Here is a 12,375-nt window from a genome sequence, read left to right as displayed (position 1 = left end):
GGCGGGCCTGCCTGGGGCGGCCCTGGAGTAGGGGTTTGTCGTCTGCTGCCTGCAGCAGCGCCTCATCCGCGGCGTCCCCGCCCAAGTCCCGTGTCGTAATTGGGCCTGTAGGTAATGATCCGAGGTCTGACTTCTAGGAAGCCTTGGGCTTTTCTACATCCTTCAGTCGTTTAATGTATGTGTGCATCTTGCTCTGACTTTGTTCCTTAATTAAAGGTAACTTTACTGTGGAAAAGATGACCGAGTGATCATTGTTCTGCCGTGTGTGAATAAGGCAACAAGAAGTGAAGGTGTAAAGGGATGGGGTTGGAGACAGCTCTCTGTTTCTCACCTGAACAAAACTCCCCTCTTTTTGAATTAAATTCGATAGCGGGCTTAATATTAATTCAGTGAGCACTTCTTAGGGCTGATTTGTCCAGAGGCAGCAGGGAAAGGACCTTGTAAGCTTTCCTTCATAACCTTGCAAAGTGTCTCTAACCACGCTGCATGCTCTTTTGTAAAGTAGATTAAAACCCAGTGCTTGTCTGTTAGCTAAAAGCGTGTCTGAATGCCTTTTGGAAATCTTCCATGTCATGTTATTTTTTCCTGCTCTGATAAGAGCAAACGGGGTATGTGATAGGATGTTGAACCTCTGACTATGAATATTTAGAAGTAGGGCATAGGTAGGCCTGTAGAGGAGCTGCTCTTTGCGTGATGCTACCCTCTGTGAGTAAAAACAGGAAGTAGGTACTCAAGGGACTGCTCATGCAGGCAGCAGCACTATGCCAGTGACCACTGTCTCTTATACTCACCCTCAAAACAGTGAGGGTCAAATCAGAGGGATGTGTGGTCTGATGCCAGAATCATTTCGCAGGACAATTGTTTTTTTTCCTAGCTCTATCAGACCTCTGTGTGGATTTATTTTTTCTGTGTTAGCAACAACTTGATTTTAAACTAACAAAAACGTGATTTGGTTGAATTGTAATGTCAAAAAACAACAAAAAAAGCAACTAGAGTTAAGAGACTTGGTGAGTTTGAATGCAGCATACAGTCAGATGGGGTAGTTGTTAAGGGCAGTTGTTGCCATCAGTTAGCAAAGCAATGCTATCTGCTATTCATTACCTGGGGATATCGGAGGCTGAGTTAGTCCCTGCAATAGGTAAAACTGATAATACTCTAAACAATGCATGAAATGATGCTGAGGAGCATCATTCTATTCAGTTGTCTTAGTTTTTATGTGGTTTCAGCCAGAATTACGGTGATTTCAAGTTCCTAGAGAGTCTGTTGTCAGGGCAGGTGGCCACCTAGGTTGCATTGTCTGGCATGTGTGCAAGCAAACTGCAGGAATTTTTAGAGTTGAGTGTGGGGTGAAAGCATTATCGTTAAGGGAGATGGAGAGAGATGGGCTTGAGCTTAGAATGAGCCTGACAGAGTTCACAGAGTCACAGAATGGCCCGGGTTGGAAGGGACCTTAAGGATCATGGATCTCGAACCCCCCCTTCCACAGGCAGGGCCAAATTTATTAGGTTGGATTGCAAGTGATATCAGAAACAGCTGCAATCTGAAAGCAGTACATCCAGTATGCTGCTATATTAAATATGGTACTAGTTAGGTGGAATTAACTTTTATCCTTTCTGACTTGTGTTTTCGTAGTGACAGACTGGTCCGAGTATCCTTTTGCTGTGGTGGTTTTGTGGATTGTGGAACAGACAAACAGCTGAATGCAATGGATTTAAGCCAGGCTAAACTTGTTAAGTTTGTGTCAAGGTCAGCCCAGTCAGACTCACTGCTGCTCTTGTTTTTCATCTCTGGCTTCAAGGGGTGTGTTGCTTGCAGCGCTTGGTCGTGTTTGGCTGCGTGTCACTTGGGTTAGTGAACCTTTGCAGAGTGTTGGGTGCTTGGTGCTGAATTACCGAATGACTGCAGGAGCCAGGCTCATTCCAGCTTGGATGGGGATGACTCAGGTAACCAGCACTTCTACACCCAGCCCAGCTCTGTGGTTTTATCTCTGTACTTAACTCCAACTCTTCAGGTTGGACGACTGTAGTTGGGAATACCTGTGCTTTTTTTTCACTGCAGTAGTTATAGTCTTAAAGGTCCCGTCTGTGCTTTTTCTTTCTTCTCTGTAGTGTGTGTGTTGCTTCCTGTCCTTGGAAAAGGTACAGCTGCTCTTGCTGAATTGACACTAGCCTGGTAATAAACCCTGTCAACCAGACTTCTGTTTCCTCTTTTTTCTTTCCCTAGCAGCACCTCCAGTTCGTTTGGCTGACTGATGGGCTGGACTTGGCTCATGTGGTAGTTGGCTAGCAAGCACTGCCAGTGGCCAAATAAAAGCCTGCTTAGCAGGCTGGGTCCAGCCCATTGGTTGTTTGTCCATCTGTATTCCTAACAAGTTCTAGTTTGAATCCTACTTGCTTTGGTGGCTGCTGTCTGGAATATACCAGCAGGGTTTAGATATTAAAATACTTCAGAGATTTTCATTCATGTTAAATCTTCAGTTTTTGATGCAAGTGTACCTTCTCAACAGTACTTGTAATGATTATTTTTCAGAATTCAAACCTTTTATCATCTGTCAATACCTACGTACATAAGTATAGTTTTGAGTGGAATTGTGGTGTAAAGGAAGAGAAAAGCTTTAATGGTAGGATCGATTTATGTAAGCTGAATTAGTTTAAAATGCCAACGTTAGGTAAAGTAGTGTATCCCTGTATTGTGAACAGTCCAAGCCGGATGCAGTGTATTAGCATGTCCATGGAATATGAAGTTGCAAGAAGTAACTGGAGCATTGCCAAGGTCTTGCTTGTGTCCTTAAACATTTAGCATTCTGTTGAAGTGCTTTCATTTTGTTGTGGCACTGAGCAGTGCTGTAGTTTTTCCTTCCTTGTCTTCTTTCATGTTTACTGATGTTTCTTGGTCATTTTTGTGGCTTTTGTTAGTGCAGGAGTAAACTGTGATTATGAAGGTATGTCAGCTTCACTCAAGTTGTGGTTGCTGTAATACTATTAGAGTGTTGCAAGAAGTATGTGACAGGGGAGGACGTGGCTGCAAGTGGATATTACTCTTTGAGGGTAGCTGCTTAAGTGGCTTCTGGATCCCAGAGCTCTGGAGAAGCTAGGGCTAAACAAGTTGGTTTTGGAAAGTGCAGGGTTATTAGTACTGAACGCTGATGGATTAGTCTGGTTTCTATGGCACATTAATTCTCTGCAGAATTATGTATACAGTGGATCTTAAAATTCATGATATTGTGTGGGTACACAAGTTTGGGTACGTTCAAGTACATTCATTGAGTGAATGAATATGAAAACTTAGTATGAACAAATGTAATCTCCCTCCCAGCAATACCAAATTAATTGTTTATAAACGTCTACTGTGGCTACAATTTTTGATGAACAGTCTGGTGCTATGAAATCAGTTAGATATCTTGTTCTCTCGAGTGCAGGAGACCATGCATGGATGTTAGGAGAGGAACGGAGAGGAACAAAGACTTTTCTTTGTTTCCTTAGAAACAAAGGGATCTTCAATCTGTCAAATGAATATTCAGAACTTAAAGAAAAGGTTCTATTTTAAAGTCTCCTATAGAATGCAACAAATAAATCTGCAAATATTATTTTGCTGTCTTTTTTCCAGAGGGAATTACTTTTTTTGAAATATTTATTTTGCATGTTGGTTTAACAGCTGATTTTGAGTTCCTGTTTCTCATAGTGTTGCCATGTCAATTACACATCGCTCTCTGCCTAACTCTGATTTGACCCAAAAATTTGAAACATGAAAGATGTTTAGATTGTGTCTCCTTGGGCACCTGTCTGCATCTAAGCAGTTATCTCTGTGCACTGAAATTGTATTTGTGATTTTGGCAGTGAGTGTGATTGGAAACTGACAGCTGAGCATCAGTGAGGTCGAGCAACCTACAGCCAGGCTTTGCTTGCTCTGGAGCTTGATGGTGCTTGCACTGGCTTTACCTGTCCAGCATCTGAAACAGTAACCCATTGTCCTGGTGACTACTTTTGTTTCTTTGGTGGCACTGGATGACTATGATTCAGAAAACTGGTAGCTATTGGAGACCACTGGGATCGCAGTAGGTTCTGCTGTAGACTGTTCCTTAGTAGCTGGAAGTGATAGTAAGAGCCCTGTTCCCAGTAGGCAAACACCTGCATCATTACGGCATCTTTAAACATGAATTGGCACCCTGCTTTGGCTTAGGGGTCAAAGTTTAAATGAATGTAGACATCAAACAGTTCTTTCGTGTCTTCATGTCACAGTTGATGTTTTGTTAGGACGATGTTAGACAGTATAGAATGTTATCCATGTTATGTCAGTAGAAAAAAACTTCAGAAGCCGAACTTGCTGCTTTCAGTGTAATTACTGATATCCAAGGCAGACCAAAGTTTGGTACGTGACTGGTTCCCAGCTTTATCGGGTGAAGGAGTCATGCTATGGACAGGTCAGAAAGCAGATGTTTTGTAACTGAATTGTAAGCAATCTTTTTTTTAAGCTTAGATTCCCTACTAGTCCGTTGGCTAGGCTTTGTCCGAAAGTATGAAACATGAACATTATGTGCTTGTGACAAAACTTGTCCTCTTCCAGCTTCAATCCCTGGACAGCGTTGTTCCCCCATCTCCTCATGTTTTCAGGACATTCTTTTCATCTGAACAGCGTGCTGTACTGAATTAAATGTGTATGTACGGCATACTTGAGAAACAGGGCATTCATTTGTTTCCAGCAATTAAATATAAAGATCAAGTGCAAAGTACTGAAAGTTGTCATGTGTGTAATCAGTTGAACAGTTTTGTGTTAGACACATGGCACGGTAATGTGAGATGATTTGGATGAGTTTGTGCAGAGTTGCTTCTTGGAATTGCCTTGTTTATCCTACTCTGTCTACAGACTACAAAAATGAAGTCAGGGATAAATCTTTCATATGTTTTATTTATTGTATTCTGAGTTAATAGAACTTCTGCTCTTAATGACGTTTAATTTGATTTAGGGTAGGGTAGAACAAATGTGATAATGAGTTTCTGATTTTTATTTGAAGCCTCTTTTTTTGGAGAAAAAATGTCTTTGAATCTGCTTGTTGCTTTAACTAAACTGATGCCTGATGTCCCATAGTGCAGTTGGCTGTTTCCAGTGCATTGGGAAACTGAGCATTTTAAACTGGAAGAAGAAAAAAAGGAAAGTTGAACTAAAAATACGGATCAGAACCTTACATGAAAATGTTATTTGAAGAACCCATTTGTTTTCTTTCAGAGGTGATTTGAAGTGCTCTTTGTGCACATGAAAGAACTTCTCTATGTTTAACCTTGTTTTAAAATGCCTTCCATAGTTGCTTAATTGGGGAGACTTTACCAGAATCTCCCAGTTTTCTGGGATCTGTTGTTTTGCTAATCTCTGTTTGGTACCAACTGTTCTATGCGTTGAAGAAGAGCAGCCTTTTACATTTAGTATTTCTCTTGAATGTCACTGGCTCAAAATTAGCTTGTTGACAACATTTTATACGTTTATTCCTAAGATTTTGCTTATCCTTCCTGCCTTGACAGGCAGCTGATATTGCCATCTCATGCTTGGCAGATTTATGCCATGCACAAAGGTTTTTTCCTCTACTTCTTTAAACTGGAGTACTGGGCCAGATGTGGTTTTTAGTTCATGCTATTTGCATTGTCTGCTCTCTCATTATTTGCTTTTCAATATTTATAAGTATTAATATTCCTTCTTCTCACTGGTTGTGTCGATGTATATTTCTAAAAATAGTCTTGAAATGTATGCAGTCAGTTAAGCACCGAAGGACCAATGTGTCAATCAGTGCAGTTTAAGGAGAGCTGCTTTTTTACAGCATTGCCAAATACAAATGATTTGTCTGAAAAGACTTGAGAATTCAAACAGTGCTTAGAATTCAAATGTGCTTAGAAAGAAAAACTGTGGAGGCGTTGGCTACTGGTAGTAGATAATAAACCTGTTGCGATAGTGAAGTTCTATCATAGTAGTGAGAAATCTCATTTGACAGTCTATCGGTGAAAAGCGACTTGAACAAGTTTAACTTGTTTGCCTTTTTTTCTCACGTATAAACACATATATATGTAGAGAGAGAGAGATGCGGCCAAAATGATGGATATTCTCTTTTTACAAGAGTATTTGTAGACAAATGTAATTCTTCCTCTTGTGACCTTTTCTAATGTGACCCTTCTTTTTGGAAAAAGCTGACGTGCTCCCATTTTAGATGTAGGACAAAACCAGATGTTTGGCTGGAATTCATCTTGGAAAGTTCTCTGTGTGTTTATGCATGTGGAAGAAGTATTAGTAGTTTGTTCTCATGGGAGAGGACGTGTTTTAATACAAGATAAGAGAAGACCTGCTAAAGCCTTTGTATGGCATTGTGAGGTGCTGCTTCTGCAGTGATACCCACCTGGAAGGTCACATGCAGCTATAGGTTACTGCTTGTGTTGCACAGAGCACGTGCGTTACTTGGACAAAATGGATGTGATCTCTGCTCTTTTGACAAAACTGCTCTTTCAAGTGTAGCTTTTCATCTCCTGGTGCACAACATCTCCCTTTTTTCTGCTGTTTGGGAAGTGCCATCCTGAAAAAGAATGTGATGGGAACAATTGGTTAGAGGAGGGAAAGAGATAGGGCTGTAGAACGTTACAGCTGCAAAGGAGAAGGAAAGAGAGAGGAGATGATGCGTGTCCGACACACTCTTTGCTGCTGTCAGGTTTCCAACGTCACATTTGCCTGCAGTTAGCAGTATCTGAGGAAGCCCACCAGTGTGCTGTGCCTGTTGCTGTCCCCACGAGGGATAACAGGCATGTGATATTGCTGCTGGTTCTGCCTTGGCTCGTTCTGGTGATTGTGGTGGTTTGTTTGTAGCTCACTTGAGTGTCTCTGTGGTTCTATGATATGGCTTGTCTGTTTCTTCAGGCACTGTTTTCTAGAAATGAGAAAATGAGACTCCACAGCCTCTCAGGACAGCCTGTGCCAGTGCTGGGCAAAGAACCTGCAGGGAGCACCAGATTTCTGCTTGCAGCTGGCTTGTACCTTCTTTGGACTTTAATGGACAGCCTGCCCATTCAGTGCCTATGATGAGCAGAACTTAAGATAATGCAATATTTTATTTCCTATTTACTGGCCAATATGTGGTCAATAAGGAAATAATAATTTCCTTTTGGGAGATAGAAAGGAAATGGGTAGGTCTGAAGTGAAGGTGCAACTTCGAAAAATCAGAGAAAGAAAGTTCTTATTTCCCTTTGTGACTACATTGACTATTTCCTGGGCGATGCACGAGTTGAAGATAAATTCAGTGTTTACCAGAAGGCAGCCGGCCTGCCTGGGAGAGTTCTGTCTTCCCTTCTTTCCTCTCTTTCAGTACTTCCTGCCCTCCATTCTCTGAATAACATTTAAGTAGAATTAAAAGCTTTCTGTAGGAATACTTGAAGTGTTTCTGAGTTAGACTGTGAGAACCCACTCTGTGTTTCTGGCAGCTTTTCAGGAAAGCTTAGCCCTGTGTTTCTTGGAGCTATTATGTGTTCTGTTCCAGCAATACAGAAGCTAAACTTACAGCATCTCTTGGGAATGTCACTAACAGAGAGAGAAGAGCTACAGACTGGGATTCTCTTTCTCTCTGGAAAGAGAGCATGTCAAGGGTCCCCATCCCTACCTCCAGCTTTGGTAAGATACAGTAACAGAGCAATACCATCATCGGTGCCTTCACTCTTCCATCATCGTCTGCTCTGCATTTTCTTCCCTAACTTTGCAGTTCAAGTACCACCATGGCAAATCAAATAAGGGACTATCCTCAGGGTAATGCTAAGGTAGATATGTGGCCAAAATGTCAGTAGAAGCCTCAGGCTAACTCTAAGCATATTGGAAGTACAAAGTTTATTATTCAAGACGTTAAGCAAGTGTTTTATGTGACTACGGCACAGAACAAATATCTTATGACAGATTAGCTTTGGGTACTGGATATTATTGTAAATCTGGGCAGACTTAACCTGCTATTTCGTTCCAATTTCTTCTGTTTAGATCTTGTGTAGGTAATTTTTTGTACTTGCCTGTAGCGAGTAGACGTATAGTTCCTCAGATAACAAATACATGTTTTCTATATGTTGTCTTGGAGTTTTGACTTCAATAGTGCTGGAGCTGCAGCACTTTGTACCCCATCTGTCATAGTTTCATTTCTTTTTCCAGTGTTAAAGAACTGTTCTAATGTAGGTAGCAGACTAGGGAGCTGTAGTATTAGGTCTATTACTTACTCTTTTGTCTCTGATTTTAGGGGGAAGGCCATTGATGCAGGTTTTATCAAACCATAAATCAGGATTTTTTGTTTTGTCTTTTACATGTAAAGTCATGCATTTGTTTGTCCTTTAAACAGTCTTAATTCCCTGAGGCTTTCCTCCAGTCCAAAGTCTTCAGTGGTTGCTCTGCTCATTCTCTGCTTGCTGGCCTACAGAAAATTCTCTTCAGAGCTGTTTGTGATGTTCCATTTTATATTTTTACTGTGAAAATAAGTTTTGGGGGGAAAATCAAAGTTGTGTATAAAAGCAAGTTCTCTTAGCAATTCTGGATAGGTAAATCTGTTATCTGATGCACAGTGGGGAAAAATAGAAGGTATTTCTAAATAATGTAGATAATATGAAAGAATATTCAGACTTGGAGGACAAATAGAATATATGGAGAGAACCACTCAGAATGAGAGAAGTCAAAAGTGAAATTAGGATCTTATGTTAAGAAAATTAGGAAACTTGGGCAAAACGTGACCACTTCTCTCATAAAAATGTGAAATTATATTTTAGTCTAGTTTCCCAAGGGCATTACGTTTATATAATCAGTTGGCCTTCTTTCTCCCTCAGTAGTTATTGAACACAAACGAACAGGTGGAAGAAAATTCTACTGAAGGGTTGTGATTTCAAAGACAATTGAGTTGCTGCGTGTTTTGTGACTATCGGCAGGCTAAGGAATAAATCTCAAATCTGTCTTCCAGCTAAGGCAGGGAGACCTCTGCTGCTGCTCCTGCCATTTGTTGGCAGCTGAACAGACATCAGGATTTGTGTCTTGGCTGGCCTGTTGGCATTCAAGTAGTTGAAAATTAGTACATGGGTAGCTCCACAGTAGCACAGCGCTTGCCAGCTCTGCCTCATAGTGTTTTAATAGAAGGTGTTAAGGGAACAGAGGTTGCTGTGATGGGTACTGGAATACAATCAGCAGGGAAGTTTTAGGGAAATGGTGCTTTCTGGGAATTTATTGTGTGGAGAACTGACTTCTGATGTAAAACAAAACAAAAAAACCTCTGGATTTACAGTAAAAGTACTTAATCATACTTACTATGAGTTCATCAATGTTTATCCATGGGTTTACTTCTCTTGCAGTGGTGTGATGAAAGATTCGACTTCCAAGCTACATTTTTACAGTGCTTGGCAAAACATGTGCCAAATATTTACTCAGCTGAGATGGACCCCTTGCTGGAGAAACAAGAAGAAATGGTCCAGGCTGCAATATTTTATCCCCTGGAATGTTATTTGTTTGGGGAAGACCCAGATACATTTCTAGAGAAACTACAGCAGAGCGGAATCTCCCAGCTCTGTGGGAAGGTGTTCAAAGGAGGGGAGACAACGTACTCTTGCAGGTAAGGATAGAGCTGTGTTACTGTGTTTCCTGGCAAGGTAGTGCTCCAAAGTGGATTATATGAAAATAGTTGCTCTGCTGACAATTCATACCTTGTGTCATGGTAGATCTTTCCTAAACTTAGAGTAACATTTACTTCAGATTCCAAACCACCATAAAATGAGCAAAGTAACCTATGAAAAGCAGACTCTGGCAGAGTAATGAGGAAGGAAAAGGATACTAAAGGTACAATTGATTAAAAATAATGAATAAGAGCCACTGATTAAAAATACAGGACGATAGGATATGGTAGGGGTCTTTGCCTGGTGTTGGGAGATAACAAGCATACAAATGTGTGCATTCTACAGCACTCAGCCTTTCAGAGTCTGAATCAGAATCCAGCATTTCTGATCATCCTCAATCCTCTGCTCAGACAATATCTACATAATCAGTGGTTATTTTCTACCTTGCTTCTCATTCTGGAACATGTTAAAGATGACAATGTATTCATTTGGTGTTATTTAATTAGTTCATACGTTAAAGGTAATTGCAGTGGGTTTGAAGATTGCAATTGTGCTGGCAATTCATTAGCCTTAATATGATACAATTGGCATAGTTTACATTTGTTTTCAGTTTATTTTAAAAGCCTAGAAAATTGCACCAGAAGTGCCAGAAAAATATTAATAAGGAAGAATGTTGTTTTGGATTGAAAAATAATGTGACTTCAGAATTCAGGAAATGTCAAAAATGAGAGCCTCTCTGTTAAAAAATAAATTAAAAAAAAATTGTGAAATATTCTGTAGGGTTTTAATTAGTCACATAGGGTGTATGTTCTGCAGCTAATTTTGTGAAGGAGTTCTGTTGAGATTTTTGACTTGAAACTGCTGAAAAAGTTTTAAACCTAATTTGACAGAAGTGTGGCTTAGCAATGTGTCTATGTTTGTTGCTGGAAACCATAATTAAGTGAACTCTGCAGTCAGTCTTGTTTCTTTTTAATAGCTGTTCATTCTTGGCAAAAATTAGTAGTAACAACTACTGATAGTGGATATCAAGGGTGTTTCTAATGAATTTGAAATGTCAGGTTCAAGTATTTGATTCAAGCCTAAAAAGTCTATCTTTCATCCTTCTGTGATGCAGAATTGTCAGTATTTTTATAATTTGAATCTGTTGTTAATCTGGGCTTTCAGAAGAGTATTTTCTTTTGTGCATGAAAATTCCTTTTGTTTGTTTTGGAAAATTCTCCAGTTACCATTTTTTCTTGCAGAGACTGTGCAGTTGATCCAACTTGTGTACTCTGTATGGACTGCTTCCAGAATAGCATTCATAGGAATCATCGGTACAAGGTAGAGGCATCTTCTATTAATAAATGATACATGTAGGTTTAGAGAATTTTTTGCTTGAAGATTCAGGAAACTGCATACAATCTATTAATTTCTATTTTAAAAATCTCCAATTTCCTAATTAGTAAAATCTCTCACACATTTTTAGCTATATAGAGGCTTTGATAAGAGAAATAAGTTTCTAAGATAAGAACCAAAGTGTAGAATTGTTTAACTGCATGTTATTCTCTCTGGCATTTTCACCTAAGTACCTGCCATAGCAAAATGCTGTGATGGAAAATGGCAGTTGTATCCTTGGTCCCTTTCAGTACTTCATACAGAAGTACATTGTTTGGAAGTGTAGAAGGAATGTTTATAAACAGAGACCACTGTTTCACCACTGCTGACACTGATGCAGTCTCCACACCTCCACTGTCCTTCCATTTAGATTTCCATAAACTACTTTGGACTATAAAAGTTAAAATAAATGTTAAGCAACACATTTTAAAGGAGATAGTTGTAGAACTAGGTCATCTCTTTCTAGTATCCTCTTGATTCTCTTTGATCCAAATCTGTGTTATTTTCAAAAGATTCCCATAATTTAACTGCAGAAAGATTTTTTAAAATAGCTCTTAGCTAACTCCCCCACCTAGGCTGCTGCCTGCTCTTTACTTCCTAGGCCACTTTTTTGTTTGCTCTCTGCACTTATACCTCTGTCATTTCAACAGTGTTGGAAGCAGGAATGGAAGGAGCAGTGTAATTTTTAAGCTGGTGTAACTCTGCTGCAAGGAACAAGAAAATGTGCAGAAATGTCATGTATTCAATTTCATAATCCTTCACCACTGAAAAATGGGCTGATTTTTTTTTTGTCATTGATATTACGCCCATGTCAGGGATCTGTCCTATTTGTATTATCAGCTGATCATAAATCCCCTTTAAATGGAGATGGTTCAATGAGATAGTTGGGAAGAAGGTCCTAGCAATCTCAAAAATAATGAAGAAATGCAATATTCTGCTCTTATGTATAAGTCTTTATTGATCTGAAAATGTTTTGTAAATATTGATTCAAAATTGTATGAAGCTACTTTGGATAATGCAAATATAAATTCTACATACACGTATGTGCTCACTCGCAATTTACAGAGAGGCAAGATGAAACCAAGAGAAAAGAGACAGCAATGGTTGTAGAGCTATTTGGGATCAGCAGAGCTGAGATGCTGGTTTGGTAACCTATTGTCCTTTCTGTTTTTCAGAAACTTGAGTTTGTCTGTGTCAGTCAAAAACTAGTTTGGAAATAATAGCAGATGTGCTGCATTTCCATTTTAAAGATGCAATCTAAGGAGTGCAGATTGTGTTCTTTACAGGTTTATAGAATAATTTAGGTTGGAAGAGACCTAATGGGGTTACCTAGTCCAATTTCCAGCTCAAAACAGTCTAATTAGATCAGGGTATTTTAAAACACATCAAATAAATAATGTATTTTTTGTGG

General features: G+C 39.6%; 1 protein-coding gene across 2 annotated transcripts in view; it reads left to right on the top strand.

Moving 5' to 3' along the window:
• UBR1 (ubiquitin protein ligase E3 component n-recognin 1) overlaps positions 1–12,375 on the top strand; it is a 58,497-nt gene that overhangs the window by 571 nt on the left and 45,551 nt on the right. For both annotated transcript variants that reach the window (XM_015287099.4, XM_015287098.4), the window contains exons 2-3: positions 9,333–9,589; positions 10,832–10,910. In XM_015287099.4, the coding sequence (XP_015142585.1) occupies positions 9,333–9,589; positions 10,832–10,910 (336 nt within the window). The remainder of the gene's footprint in view (positions 1–9,332; positions 9,590–10,831; positions 10,911–12,375) is intronic.

The sequence above is a fragment of the Gallus gallus genome, chromosome 5 (assembly GCF_016699485.2).
Source record: "Gallus gallus isolate bGalGal1 chromosome 5, bGalGal1.mat.broiler.GRCg7b, whole genome shotgun sequence".
Lineage (NCBI taxonomy): Eukaryota > Metazoa > Chordata > Aves > Galliformes > Phasianidae > Gallus > Gallus gallus.
This window is presented reverse-complemented; position numbering and strand designations above follow the sequence as displayed.